Here is a 16,024-nt window from a genome sequence, read left to right on the forward strand (position 1 = left end):
AGGAGGAGGGAAACACCAGGGGGCCGTCAAGCAGAAGGATTCATCATATTTTTTTTTTGTCTTTTTGCTATTTCTTGGGCCGCTCCCGTGGCATATGGAGGTTCCCAGGCTAGGGGTCGAATCGGAGCTGTAGCCACCAGCCTACACCAGAGCCACAGCAACGCAGGATCCGAGCCGAGTCTGCGACCTACACCACAGCTCATGGCAACGCCAGATCCTTAACCCACTGAGCAAGGGCAGGGACCGAACCCGCAACCTCATGGTTCCTAGTCGGATTCATTAGCCACTGCGCCACGACGGGAACTCGCATCATATGTTTAGCAGTCAATGTGAGAGGGATGAGTAGGATGGTCACCCAGGCAGGTGCAGAAGTCCCAGCAGGGGACCACAGACAGAGAGGGCAACCTAGGGAACGTGGGGAGACCACTGGATGTTCATGATGTGGCTCAAGAAAGCCCTCAGAACAAAGCAGGCTTGCCTAACTATAAAACCGTAAATAAACGCATGAGACGTGCCTGAGGTCATCAAGAGGCCTGCTTGCAAGTTCGACACACTAATGATCCTTAGGGCCAAGGACAGGAATTCAAGGGAAGATGACCTTCCAAAGTAGGAGCATCCTGTTATATGGAAACCTGAGACGACAACACAGTTTAGCATGTTTACGCCCTCCTCTGATTTGATAGGTGCCAAACAGTCCTAGTTTGGCCTCACAGGGTCACATACTCTCTTACCAGATTCGAAGGAGGAGCTGGTGATGTAAGCCTGACATCTGCTCAGAGAACGACGAAGAAAGCAGGCTCTTCCCCCTCCCCACTTTCCTTGGATGATAAAAATGTAGCCCACCTGATCCACGGGCCAGCGCCTCCTTGCCTGCCCGCTTGCCTCTCAAGCATCCTATCTTAATCAATCTATTTCTTGCCTATCACTTTGTCTCTCACTGAATTCCTTCTGTGCTGAGACAGAAAGAACTTGAACCTCAGTAAGTCCACACAGCAGGTGAGTGATTCTAATGTAAAAAACACTATGGGTTCAAGTCCCAAACCGGCTTCTGGCTGGGATCGTGTCCCAGTGCGTGGGTTCAAGTCCCAATCTGGGTGCTGGCTGGATTCAAGGCATAAGTGCTGTCCGTTTTAGATGCAATAGGACTTAGTGAAGGATGGGATATGAGAGTAAAGCAGGGGAGGACTCAAGAAGGATCGGCCTTGAGGAACTAGAAAGATGATGGAGTCACTTAGCTGTGTAACAGGATGTACTGGACATTGACAATGAGAAATAAAATATTGCCGTGCATGTGGCCCTTTAAAAAAAAAAAAAAGAAGGAAAATATTGCCTGCCATATCAGTGAACAAAAGATGTCACACTCTCCAGCGATTGCAGCCACCTCCAAGGGTGAGTCTGTGAGCCCTGAGGGAACTCAGGCTGTGAGAGCACCGAGCCCCGGGTGGCTGCATAGCAAAGGAGCAATTTCAGTGAGCCCAGACTTTGCATCTTTTAATATGTTTTGTTCCTGCTCCCTGCCTTTTTGTTGCAAAACTCCTATATATCCTCCCCCTTGCCTTCTCCCAGCAGTTTTCTGAGAGTTACTTGGGATGCTGCCTCCCTAGCGGAGGCTCTCATTTTGCCTCAAATAAAACTTAACTCTTAACTTTTAGGTTGTGCATATATCTTTTTAGTCAACAATGAGTATAGCTTAGAAAAAGAGATGATAAAGTAACTCTACCTGAACTGCTAGACTTACCTCTGCAGTACTTGCATGAAGAATCAGCCTTACACCGCTAAGCCCATTGTCCTCGGAAGATCAATGTAAGACAAGAGGGAAATTCTGCAGAGAAGTTCCTCCAGGTTATTTCCTTACCCCTCGAGGTGGGGGGATGAGATACCCCACGCTCCTTTCTTGGGGCCTGTGAAGGACATCCAGGAGAACACCCCAAAGAACTTGAGGGTGTCTGCAAGAAACGTGAGCTACTCTTCTCAAGAAGCTTGCTACAGAGGTCAAGAGACTTATAGGAATTGTGATGCAATCACCAGGGTGAAGAAGGGTCTTTTGGGATTCTTATGTGATCCCAGGATTTGAGAAGCTGATACCTGCTTTGCATTCAGTGAATTCTGAAGGGCTGAGGCTCGCTGGCCCTTACTCAGTGCTAAGGCAATGAGAGAAGGTAGTGCTGGACTAGTTGCACTTGGCTTTTTCGATAGAGCAAGGTTTCTGGAAGACCAGTGATGCTGAGAAAGGCATGGGCTTTGTCAACATGAGAGGACCTGGTATTGCCTGACTGCTTGGGAGAGGGGAGCCCAGAAGTAAAAGGCTGTGGGTGGATCTTGGGGGCAGTAATGGATAGTGGGGCAAGAACTTTGTCAAGGCACGCATGGCCTGTATCAGGAACTGTGAAGCATGAAATTTCTCATGGGGGACCTCTACCTAACCCACAAAGGAAATCTCATGAGACACCTACACATGAGAAGACAAAGCCTGATGGGTTGCGACATATGGAGTTAGGCTCTGCTCCTTTTGGTCTAATTCTATCTTTTCTTCCACGATCCCAGGGAAATCAAGAAGAGAAGAAGAGGGAGATGAAGAAAAGAGAAAATGGACATGCTCTCTTCTCCCAACTGCAGATCTCTTAACACAAGTCAGGCTTTAGACTGGATTTATTTATTTACTTACTTTTGTCTTTTTAGGGCCACACCCATGGCATATGGCGGTTCCCAGCCTAGGGGTCAAATCAGAGCTGTAGCCGCTGGCCTACACCACAGCCATAGCAATGCAGGATCCAAGCCACATCTGTGACCTACACCACGGCTCATGGCAACGCCAGATCCTTAACCCACTGAGCAAGGCCAGGGATCGAACCTGCATCTTTAGGGATGCTAGTCAGATTCATTTCGTCTGAGCCATGACAGGAACTCCTAGACTGGATTTAGATTGGATTCTTTTAAAACACACGGAATGAGTCCTGATTACCAAAACCAGGCTGGTCCTTGTCACTAAAAGAGACTGGAAAACCTTTGATCTGCTTGAGAGGTACTGGTGAGCAGGCGAGTCCTGTTAAGGCTTTTGGGAATAAAATGGCTGGAGAAAAATAGAGCTTTTCCAAGAAAGTAGTTAGACAAAGTTCAGGAAGACTCATGGTTTTCATCCGCAATAATACTGAGCAAAAAGCAGACCCCCAATCTATATTTGTGGTTGGTGGAGTATCATCAGAAAAAAAGGGATAAAGATAAGGCTAATAAATGAAAAGTTGAAGTCAAACAAAATACAACATTCAATAAAAATGGGTCAGGCCAACAAGTGTTCACCTACTCATCCATATTTTGTATCTTTTATATAAAAGAATGGATGATGTAGTTATCTCATATTCTAAAATGTGTAGAACCAATACAAAAAATATAGCAATTGTTTTTATAGCTATTTCTTCTTGAACTTGGAACAATGGTCACCAAAGGAGTTGTTTCATGTTATTTTATTATATATATATATATATATATATATATATATATATTTGCTTTTTAGGGCTGCACCCGCAGAATATGGAGGTTCCAGGCTAGGGGTCGAATCAGAGCTACACCTGCTGGCCTATGCCACAGCCACAGCCACATCAGATCTGACCTGACTCTGCGACCTACACCACAGCTCACGGCAACGCCAGATCCTTAACCCACTGAGTGAGGCCAGGGATTGAACCTGCAACCTCGTGGTTCCTAGTTGGATTCCTTTCCACTGCGCCACAACAGGAACTCGAAGGAGCTGTTTTAAATAGGTAGATCTTCCAAAGCAATTCTTTTGTCTTATCAGTGGATCTGGGGAAAAAAGAGCCTACAGCTAATTTTAAGAGCCACAGCTAGTTGAAGTTTATACGTAAGGAGCAATCATATTTTACATTATACTACGCCAGAATGAGGATGGGCTTAAAAATAAGTTCATGCACTTACTCACAAATGCTCCGTAGTATGGCAATTACAAAGTATCTCATTTTTCCCCCTTACGTATCTACCTAATGGGAAAGAGAGCCGTGACATGCACATGGGGGCATTTTGAATACCTCCTCCTTGACTTTGAGCAAGAACGTTTGGCAACCGGGATCTAGAAAGTAGAGTCTGTCATTCTGGATTTCATTTCCAGACTGGAAGCCAGCTCTTAGTGACCACATCATCTGCTTACCCCTCAGCACTCTCTGTGCTTGACTCTCCACGCAGAGTGAGGGACCATCTATCTTTCGGGGGACTGGGCACACGTCTGAGCTGGGCCGGATGGTTTATAACCCCGTGGAGGAAGCAGGGATACAGGGAGAGCACAGACTCACGGGTAAACCGCCTTCGCCTTTCCATCCGCAGTTACTTTTTTGCCAGTGTGATGGCAGTGCCAGTGAGAAAAAGCAAACAAATCCGAACGGTGGCAGCAGTGCCGCCAACCTCGCCAGGAGTGTTGCCTGTAAACACCGCCACGGAGCCCTCGCATGCCAAGCAAGGCTAAATGCAGTTCCTCTCTTGACACCGCACAATTCATCACGAGCTAATCGGGAGGGGCGTTTAAGGACCTCTACCTGAAGCTGGTTTCAGTAGTGGCTGGGATGGGTTTGGAGAGATCCTAAGGAACCAGATAGGGCTCACTTCCCCTTAGAAGGATCTACTCAGGCCCCAAAGGAGATGAGACTTTTCATGGGGTTGGGGACAGAAGCTGGTGATATATTACAAGCCTCACTCTTTCCATTTCTTCTCTCCTGCTGCCTCTGCTGCTGCTGCTGCTGCTCCTGCCAACACATATGTTCTCCACCCCCATGGAGGGCCCCCACTGCCAGTTCTCCATCCACTGCCACCATCAGGAGGATTCATGCATCCATCGCACCTGTTTTATGTGGCTCTCCCAGCCCCATCCACCTGTCTCTAAACAGCTCTGGGGAGACTTTGGGACCAGCTAGTGATGGCACTACGCTACAGGCAGCTTATTGGTGGCTTCTCCTGCAGGGATGGGCTCCCAAGATAAACAAGGGACTAAACGAGGGGCATTCGTGCCACCTCTGTGGGTCGAATTGTAATACTGCCACCGTAGGGATGGATTCTATTTCTCACTAATTGAAAGTGGAGTTCCTTTGCTCAGGGAGATTTTAGCCAAAGTGGCCAAAGAAACAAAAACTTGGAACTATTTCCTAGGGCAGGCACAGAAAAGGAAGGAGACAGTGAAAAGGTTTAGTTGGTACAGGAATCAAAGAAATAATAAGTACAGCCAGGGAGGTGCTCAGAGAGCTAAAAGGGAATCACCAAAACCCGAGCAGCAGAAACTCAGAAGCAAAGAAACTTCAAAACCTGAAATGCCCAGCACTTCAAAAATCAGTGCCTAAGACTTGACTATTCCTTTCCCCAGAGTCTGTACCCAACAGCCCAGCCGGACGGGAGACTCAATAATACAGTGAGGTACAGCACTGCGTATTGACATATTGAAGAGAGGACTCAATGACTATTTGCCAAATTGGATTGAATCGTCAATAACCCGTTCTTGACCCTGAAGGCCCAGTGTACGGATACATGACGTCACGCTATCCTGATCAGGAAGAGATGGACTCTGAATAAGAGGAGGATTCTTCTCTGACGCTAAGGAATGGAAATGATAGCCCCCAAGCACACTCTTCTTTAGGTATCTGTTAAAAAAAGACTGGACACGTTCTCTTGGGAATGGAGGAATGGATGAAAACTCAGTGACACTGGTTTGTCTTCTGATTACTTCTCTCAAAGATGTCGGTTGCTAAAGAGTCATTGTGGCCTCCTGTCTTGGAAACTTGGCCTAGTGACCAGAATGTCGTAACACAAGCCCACTTGCCTTTTGGAATATGCCCTTGATTGCTTAGAAACTCAAATAGGACTTTTCCCCATGACCTTAATGAAGTCTTCTCTTGGGATCTTCAGGGCCAAAGATCCAGATTTGGGCGGCTACCTTGAATACACACACATCTGAAAACAGAACGCATAAATATTATTGTTTCTTGATTATTCTGGCTATTCTCTTTAGCACTGCACGGATTAATCTTTAGAAAGATGGAGGAATTCAGCAGCACTGGGTGGACAGACGGAAGTGATGTTGGGGAGAGTCCACGCATCAAGGGCCGGATAATGTTTAATGCTGGAGGCAATAGATCTTCCTCTTTCCAGGAAGTTTTGGTGCGATAAAAATAGAACCTAGCAGATTAAACAGAGAACAGAGTTCACTGGCTATTTTGAGTCTTGCGTCATCAAATGAAATGGGCTATGAAGAGATGACTTGGGGGGCACTTCACAAAGGAACACCAGCAGAACTTTTTGGGAGACTAAACATTTAGGCGCAGACCTCTGAAAGCCATATTTTGAAAGATCAGAGGTGTGATCATTGCAACACTGGTATCTCCAACAACACATACATTTAAATTTAGGTGTCTCATTGAGAAAGCTCTTTCAAGGATGTTTCAGTGTTTTGCTTTCAGTATGCATGTTTAGGACATGAATTCCAAGGGTACGGTGAGAAGTGACAGTCTCCCCACTGACCACATGTCCACCAAAGAAGAACTTCTACACTTAAGAACACTGTTTCTTAAGTCAGACAGAGAAACACAAATACCCTATGGTAGCCCCTAAAAATAAGACCTAAAAAATGACACAAAGGAATGTATTTACAAAACAGAAACAGACTCTCAGAGTTCAAAAACCAAACTTACGGTTATCAAAGTGGACAGGTGAGGGGGAAGAGGGATAAACTGGGGATTAACAGATACACGCTACTATTTATAGAACAGGTAGCCAACAAGGCCCTAATCTGTAGCACAGGGACCTCTACTCAATATTCTGTAAAAACCTATATGGGAAAAGAATCTGAAAAAGAATGGATGTATGTACAACTGAATCCCTTTGCTGTACACCTGAAACTAACACAACCGTGTGAATCAACTATACTCCAATACAAAATAAAAATCAAATCAAAAAAGAACACTGCTTCTAAGGCTTACAATGAGGGCGCTAGAGGATTTAATACGAAAGACCCTGATATATAATCAAATGTCAAATGCAGCATAAAGTACAAACATTGAATTCTAAATAAAAACGAAGAGTTCATTAATATTATTTCATTAATTCACACATCACTTATTTCTTAGTCATAGTGAGAAGTGTGAACATAGGACGGTGAGGAAATTGTACTTTAAACTATTCATTTACGAAGATTCTTCTGGAGTTTCATTCAAATCTGTTTGCCGCATCTCATTTAGATTTTTTTGTGTGTGTGTCTTTTTGTCTTTTCTTGGGCCGCTCCCGAAGCATATGGAGGTTCCCAGGCTAGGGGTCGAATCAGAGCTGTAGCCACCGGCCTACGCCAGAGCCACAACAACGCGGGATCCGAGCCGTGTCTGCAACCTGCACCACAGCTCATGGCAACGCCAGATCCTTAACCCACTGAGCAAGGCCAGAGATCGAACCCGCAACCTCATGGTTCCTAGTCGGAGTCATTAACCACTGCGCCACGACGGGAACTCCTCATTTAGATACTTTGATACATGTTATATTCTATAAGCTTCATGTAAGTTGGGCTGCCAAAACTGGAAGCACTGAAAATGGTCTTGTCTTCGAAAATAATGCTTTCTGCTGTCCATTTTTTCTTATTTATGAGGGGTTTTCATATTTAGTATGGTCTTGGCACATTTTGAAAACCATATTATTTAACTCCTCAAATAACAAAATTTCATCTTCTTGGTGATGCCCCTTCCGTATGAGGGTGTCCTGCTTGCCTCCTGCATTTCCTGCTTTTTTCTTTTCTTTTCTTTTCTTTCTTTCTTTTCTTTTCTTTCTTTTCTTTCTTTCTTTCTTTCTTTCTTTCTTTCTTTCTTTCTTTCTTTCTTTCTTTCTTTCTTTCTTCTTTTTTTGTTAACATCTGCTATCTGCCAGTTTTTCTGCTCAAAGCGGAGTAGTCTCTGGGCTGCCAAGTAATATATATCAGACATAATGTGGTTTAATTTTGTGTTTCACAGTTCTGCACTAGGATGAAAAAAATTTTCAATAAAAGAATGTAATAAATGGTCATTGAAAAGAATCAAACTAGAGAATTACACTCACTGAAAAGTAAAAGTGCCTCTTCTCCCTACAGGCAGCCTTTTTGATAAGTTGCAGAGTATTTCCTTGTCCCAATAAATTTTCTCTCTATTTTACACTATTCCACAACTTTTACACCAACAGAATCACATTTACGAACTTGCCAGAGCCTTGCCTGCCTGACACCTTTGATATGTGATATTCTCACTTGGATGGTGGTTTGCGGCTCGTCGGTGCTGGGGTTTGGGATGTGAGTCCCGGTGTGGCGGATGCTACGGGCTACAGTCCACTGCTTTGTTCACTTTCTGAGGTTCAGTTCTCATGTCTGCAGTATTATCATACAAGACAAAGCTCCCCGAGGCAAAATCACCTTGTTTTCATATCTTCCATACAACGCCAGGCTATGCACGATGTAAAGAAAGCCATTAGGGAAGTTCCTCTGTCGTGTGGCGGGTTAAGGATCCTGCGTTGCCACAGCTGTGGTGCAGGTCGCAGCTGTGACCCAGGTTTGATCCCTAGCGCGAGGCCTTCCGCATGCTGTGGGCACGGTCAAAAAACAGCTCTCAGGAGATTCAAAGTAATCTGAATTAAGTTATGTTATGGGCCGGGAGAGGCCAACCCAGAAAAATCACCCCTAAACTTGAGTGCCTGTGATGTGTCTATGTATATCTATACCTCTAGATGGCTACATCTAGAAACTGAATTTCCTTTTCCCTCAAAGGGCCAATAATATCAAGTCTATATATGCGACATGTCTAATTTCACCTCTGCCTCATCTCCATGAGGTGCAGGGGAGCACTTGTCAACATCCGCACTTAACGGATCTGGAAATCAGGCAAAGAGAGATTCACTTACTTGTGGGAGGTAACACAAATGAACTGTGGTCCCCAAACTCACCTCCAGTCTTTCACATGCTTAGTTCAGTATCTGGCTCCGCAACGACATGGCATTTCTGCCCTTAAAGATTCACATATATTTAAGCCCCAAGGGAAGAAAGATGAAAAGCCAGAGAGGAAAATCAATTACAACATATTAACCAGATCATCTAAGGACGTGTTCTGCTCTTATCTAAGTTCTTACTGTCACGGTGAAAGCCCGCACAGCAGAGGCGTTCAACGCGGGGTCATCACGTGCCTCTTGGTAGATGACGTGGTACTGGGAGACGATGCCGTTGGGAGATGCTGGTTTCGTCCAGTTGAGCAGAACTGAATGAGCACCAGTGGCTTGAGCCCAGGGCGCTGGCAAATCTCGAGGTGGGGCTTCCAAAGTCCGTACGGAGGACCACGGACTCTCCACGGAGCCCCTGGAGTTTAGGGCTCTGACCCGATATTCATAGAGCGTGAAAGGCCTCAGAGTATCTGCATCGTCAATCAATTCAAGGGCTCCTTCTGACCAGAGGAACAAAAGAGATTCCTCTTCAGTGCCAGCAGGACGTCTGGAAAGACATCAGGAAGGTAATCAGCGATCCCGCACCCTTCAAAGGAAGCTTAGTAGACAGAGGGGGAAATTGCTTTTGAGAAGACTTTGTTATAACCTCATATTTTCAACGGTCCCTTTCAGCACTGCAATGAAGACCAGAGGAAAGAGTACACCGGAGGCCCGATTCCTTATCACTGTTTTGATATGGGGGGTATACATCCATCTCAAATGCATAAAACATGCACGTGTGTCTTCGAAAACATGGCAAAACAGAAGAAGTTAAAACATTTAAAAAGTGAATCAGCACCCACAGACACATTTTGTTGTGTTACCTTAGAAATTGTTCCTAAAACAAAAATTATACATGCCATACCTGAAAACAAATATATTACCTAAAAATCAGGAAAATCAGAAGCATATATGTGGGCACTATTAACACTTTTTGGGTATTTTCTGGATCTTCGTCGACATACTGACATATATGGGTGCAAGTGTGTGCCTGTGCACATACAGGGGTTTTAATTCTTGGACAACTGGAAACATCGCTTAGATAATTATTAGAAGCTGATATTATTGGGAATTCTTACCCTGCCATGGTAGATGGACTGCAGGCAGGCAGTGTCCGCATTTGTCTCCCTGTGTCTGCATCTATTGCTAATGTCCTCCCAAACGCTCTCTGAACTTGGCCCTATGACTCTGGCCATTGGGAAAGCAGTTATGATGAGAGCAGAGACGCCAAAGGTGTTCACACGGAGGATGGTTCTCTTGCTGCTCCTGGAACCATGAGGTCTCTGTGGAAACTGCCCAGGCTAGCCCGTGGCTGGACAAACCATCGAGAAGAGAAGCCCACAGTGCTTATTCTTTCCACCTAGCACCATGCTATTGTGTATTTGTTTCTAGGAGGTTTGAAAAATTTTTTTTAACTTTTTATATAATGATTTTTGTTTTTTTTCCATTATAGCTGGTTTACAGTGTTCTGTCAATTTTCCACTGTACAGCATGGTGACCCAGTCACACATACATGGACACATTTTTTTCCCTCACATTATCATGCTCCATCATAAGGGACCAGACCAAGTTCCCAGTGCTACACTGATACCAAATGTCTCATACAGACCAATGAGACATAATAGCGAACCCAGAAATAAACCCAGACACCTGCGGTCAATTAATCTTTGACAAAGGAGGCAAGAACATAAAATGGAAAAAAGTCTTCTCAGCAAGTATTGTTGGGAAACCTGGACAGCTGCATGCACATCAAGGAAACTAGAACACACCCTCACGCCATGTACCAAAATAAACTCAAAACGGCTTAAAGACTTAAATATAAGGCAAGACACCATCAAACTCCTGGAAGAGAACACAGGCAAAACATTCTCCAACACTGACCTTAAAAATGTTTTAGGGTCACTCCCTGCTGTCACTTATTTCCTCCTTCTTTGAAGTTACCCTTCTTAATCTATAATCCTTCAAAATAAGTATTTTTCTTTCTTGTATTCATCAACAAACCTTTTTTTTTTTGTCTTTTGTCTTTTTGCCTTTTCTAGGGTCGCACCCATGGCACATGGAGGTTCCCAGGCTAGGGGTCAAATCAGAGCTGTAGCCGCTGGCCTACACCACAGCCACAGCAACGCAGGATCCGAGCCATGTCTGCGACCTACACCACAGCTCACGTTAACCCACTGAGCAAGGGCAGGAATCGAACCTGCAACCTCACGGTTCCTAGTCAGATTCGTTAACCACTGAGCCACGATGGGAACTCCTTCATCAACAAATCTTAATTGATGACCACCTGTTACACAGCAGGCCTGAGGTATAAAGGGGCTTGTGGCTGAGTAGAGAAGAAAGAGCTCCATGCCAATTAAGGAAATTACCTCGATATATCTTATAGTAGGGATTTGCTTTGGAGCTCATTAAAGGGCCAAAGTCAAATTTCTTTCAGATGGCTTCAGAATATGCTCAGAGTATGCTCAAAAAATTCTGGTGGCTACCTGAGAAGGGAATCGATCAGCTCCATCTTTAGGGTTTCTTAATATCAAAACGAAGGCCCATGTAAACCGTTTTGGGACTCAGTGTATAGAGCATTAAACATCTAAGTAAGAGAGATGGACTTGTCAGTTGTTGAGATAGCCCCACATATCTGATGTTTCATTTGGGGTAGGTATTTGTTCATCTGGGTGTGAAATTATGATGCTGACCTGTCCAGAATCGGAAGTTCCCAAGGAATTGCGATTTGCCTCTTTCCACGGTCCCAGAATTATTGCCCAGGAAGTTCAATAATTTTTTGAATGAATGCCCAGAAGGTATGTAATTCCATGGCTTTTCTGCATCTTTATTTTGTCTCTGTCTACGCTTCTTTCTCTGAGGGTAAGAATTCTAGGTTGGGGAAGAATGTACCCAAACGATGATCCTTTTCTCCTTTAGATGCCTCTCTAGTTGAGATGAGATTGATGAGTAAATGGTATTTTCCAGGTTGTTAGGAGTATTTCATTAACACACTCTTGAGAAGCTGGCATATTCACATGCTGCCATATCAGATTAACCATCAAAATGGAAAGGGCTATTAAGACAAAGTAAATGACAGTACCTTTCACGCAAAGGCAGGATATTGAAAATCTCTGGCTTTGGGAATTTGATGATCCTCAAGTTGATCAATCACTATGACCTAGCAATGAGCAATGACAATCTTCCTGCTGGAGGCCAGGGAGGCTTCACAGACACTCTCAGTGACCTGCAATTACCGTTCCCCAACCCACCTCATTATTCCCTGCTACCATGTGTGGGCCAGACTCTACACTCAGTGTAGGCTTCCAGGGTTTGGCCTTTGTACTTACTGCAGATACCAGGTACCAGGTGTGTCATTGGGAGGGATCCATTCTAATGAGGACCACAGGGCTCACAGCCAAGCACTCCTCTCAGTGAGTTTTTTTTAAAAAGGCATTTGCTGGGAACATCATACAGACAAACATAGGAACTTCTAGGGAGAAATAAAATTTTCTATGTTGTCTGGCTTCAAACTTTCTCTGACAATTCAGTTCATTTTTACTAAACGCTCATGAATTTGCACATTGAGGTATAGCCATGGTTGTTACAAAACTATTAAAAGAAAAGAAAAAAGAAAGGAAACACAAAACAATAAAAAGGAAAAATGAAAAAAAGAAAGAAAATGTAAAAATAATAAAAAAGAAAACTCACACACACACACACAGCTGACATTCTTAAACAACTGCCCTAAGAGGGTGAGTTTTAAAAATCTATACTAAGTAAGAGATTAAGTATTATACTCACTTCAAGTTTAGCCACCAAAACAATGCAAGGATGCAGCCTGGTTCAGTATTTCTTATCACAACTAAACACATAATTAACATTACAGTGAGGTAAACGTTCCATCCATGGTATTAAAAATAGAGCATTTTTATGTCTGAATAAGCTTTGAACAGATTTCAATTATTCCTAATTTATTTAAGATGTAGGCTTCAGTTGTTCATTTAACTGGAAGTCTTTCCTCCTGAACAGCCTGTGTTTAGGGAAATCACATTTTCAGTTCTTTCCAAAGAACCAAATGGTTATCCCACACTTAAGCACATTTGGGAGATACTTCCAAAATGCACTTTTCCAACTAGAGCTAATTTAATGATGCTTAATGGTAAGGGGAAAATGAAAATAATTATTAAAACTAGGAACTACATATTTCAAAAGGCATTCATACTTATGCTGTCTTAATGTAGTAGAACCTTTTAAAGAACTCCCTACCGTCTTGGAATGCCAGTAATCCTCCGGGCTTATCTTCAAAAGCAATTAAAACAAAATCCTACAACTCAATGCATTTCCCATAACAATTTAAGATTACAAAACTGCCAACCTTACCTCATGAAGAATATTAAGAATACTCTGAATTTAAATAAATAGCCAGAAACACCTGTAGTGAGAGGAGATGGGTTGCAGGCCTTGGCCTTGCTACCTCATTAAATGACCTTGGGCAAACTCATCATTTCACTTTGTAAACTGAAGTTAATAATCTTACAGTGCAAAATGTCTAGAATTTTGGTAAGAATTAAATCAAGTAATGCCTATGAAAATCACTGGGTCAAATGTAAGATATTGTACGAATGAAGTTATCATGGAAATGACGTCCAAAGCTGAAAGAGGATATGGAGAGAAGGGAACCCTCCTACACTGTTGGTGGGAATGCCAACTGGTGCAGCCACTGTGGAGAAGAGCATGGAGGTTCCTTTACAAGCCAAAAATAGAGTTACCATGTGATCCAGCAATCCCATTCTTGGGCATACATTTGGAAAAGACAAAAATTCTAATTTGAAAAGATAAACAAAGCCCAATGTCCATGGCAAAGCTATTTACAGTAGCCAAGGCATGGAAGCAGTTTAAATGCCTATTGAAAGATGAATGGAAGAAGAAGGGTAGTGTATATATACAATGACTATTACTCAGCCACAAAAAGGAATGAAATAGTTTCATTTGCAGCAATATGGATGGACCTAGAAATAATCATACTAAGTGAAGTAGGTAAAAGACAAAGACCACATGGTATCACTTCTACGTGGAATCTAAAATAAAATGATGCAAATGAACCTATTTCCAAAACAGAGAGTCCCGGACATAGAAAATAAATTTGTGGTTATTAAAGGGGAAAGGTGGGGGGAGGGATAAATCAGGAATTTGGGATTAACACATACACACACTATATATCAAAGAGATAAACAAAAAGGCCTACTGTACAGCCCAGGGAACTATATTCTATATCCTGTAATAAACCATAATGGAAAAGAATATGAAAAAGAACGTACACATACAAGTGAAAACATAAACCAGCAAGCATTGTAAATCAACTACGCTTCAATTAAAAAAAGAAATAATATCCAAAAGTGTATTTAGGAAGACAAATCTAGCAGTTGTGTAAAGACTGCAATGAAGAGGAAGTGACAGCAGGTAGTCACACAATGAAGAGGTCACCTCAACAGTCCACACGAGAACAAATGTGGATCCTGACCTAGGTCGGTGGTACAGGGAGTGGAAACACAGGTGAGGTAAAACCTTCTTTGGGAGAGTCGAATCATCCAGATTTCTGGAGTGAGTGGCTATTCTTGTGTTGTGGAGAAGAGACTTTGAAGGTCTTCCCAGAATTTTAGGACTTAACTGCATCTAAAACTCTTCAGTGGTTGGTCATGTAACTGGCCTGGGTTGACCATGTCAGAGTCATCTTCTGAGATGTCCATTCCCGTTTTCCATTCCAGTCAAAATCCCATGCTTACCCATGGTTCCCTTGAGTGCCATGATATGTCATGCTTCTGTGGCTTTGATAGCTGTTCATTCTGTTTTGCAATGCCTCACCCCATCCTCTTTCATGTTCTACTCCTTTCTATAGGCTAACTCTAAATCATCTTTTAGAGCGCCACCCCCAGTCACCTTCTCCAGAAAATCCTTCTCTTGCTTCTCTCAAGTAGAGTTATAATATCCTCCTCTGTGCTCAGTCTTTTCTTTATTGATTCACTTCGCACACGGCATTGCAGTAACCCTTCCTTTTTTTCTGTCTCTCGTACTATACGACAAGCTCCCTTAAGGAAAAGACTCTGTCTTATCTCTCCATAGGGTGCCAGTACCCAGTCAAACATGGCACATTATACTAAAGGATGAATATTTTTTGAAGCCATGACTGGATGACTAGCTGGTTGACAAAAAGAATCAAGAGTTTGGTTCCTAGAAGAACCAGAAAAAGGGATCCCGTTATGAAATGACTGTCTCTCAGCTCTAAACATACGCTTCCATATTTGTCTTTATCACAGTGGAGGGAGGACTCTGCCAACTGCATTTGCACTTCACCAGCCAACTCTGTGTTGGTCTCTGCCAGTAGGGGGCGCCAGAGGGCGAGTAGTGAGCAGAAAGGAAAAAGGAACTGGCTCCTTCCTATTTTGTTCCTGTTTGCTTGCTGATAATGTGAGCTCCTCTTCAGCAACGGTTGTCCTCTTTGGAAGCAGTAGGTCCATCTCCCTTAGGAGCAGATGATTCAGGTACGGTAATTTTCCAACACGTGGAAACCCAGCTTCGGCTCACACTTCCTCCCACAGACACCTGCACCAGCTGGCAGGTGCCTCCTCCTCAGGTGTCTAGGCCTCAGCATCACAGATGCTCCCCTCTAAGTTTCTAAGTTTTAATAATTCAAGCTCTTTCCCTTTGATCTTTCAATCCTAAGGGTAGTAGCTGTTTCCTGCACTTGCCACCTTCCTGATATCCTAGAATTCTTTTTTCATCATATTAGTCACCTAGTTAACAAATTAACAACCAGTTAATAATTGCTTATGTTAATTTTTTTCTGTTAAAACCACTGGTGTGGTTTCTCTTTTCTGAACAGGCCTTGATTACTACAGAAAATGATTATGATCTTCGCAGAAAGAGGGAAGCAGGAAAATCATAAAGAGGGTGATGATAGACTTGCATCTAGACTCACGAAATTTATTATTTTGTCTTTGTCCCACATGTCGATGATAAAAAATAACTTGTGTAAAAACACAAGAATCATCCGTAACCATCTCTAGGAGATAGGCAC

The 16,024-nt window shown here is 43.3% G+C and overlaps 1 protein-coding gene across 1 annotated transcript in view; it reads right to left on the reverse strand.

The window, feature by feature from the left end:
* The window catches only part of USH2A (usherin), an 811,661-nt gene that overhangs the window by 127,743 nt on the left and 667,894 nt on the right, over window positions 1–16,024 (reverse strand). The window contains exon 60 of the mRNA XM_047754984.1: window positions 9,124–9,478. Coding sequence (XP_047610940.1) covers window positions 9,124–9,478 — 355 coding nt within the window. The remainder of the gene's footprint in view (window positions 1–9,123; window positions 9,479–16,024) is intronic.

This window comes from Phacochoerus africanus, chromosome 12, assembly GCF_016906955.1.
Source record: "Phacochoerus africanus isolate WHEZ1 chromosome 12, ROS_Pafr_v1, whole genome shotgun sequence".
Taxonomy (NCBI): domain Eukaryota; kingdom Metazoa; phylum Chordata; class Mammalia; order Artiodactyla; family Suidae; genus Phacochoerus; species Phacochoerus africanus.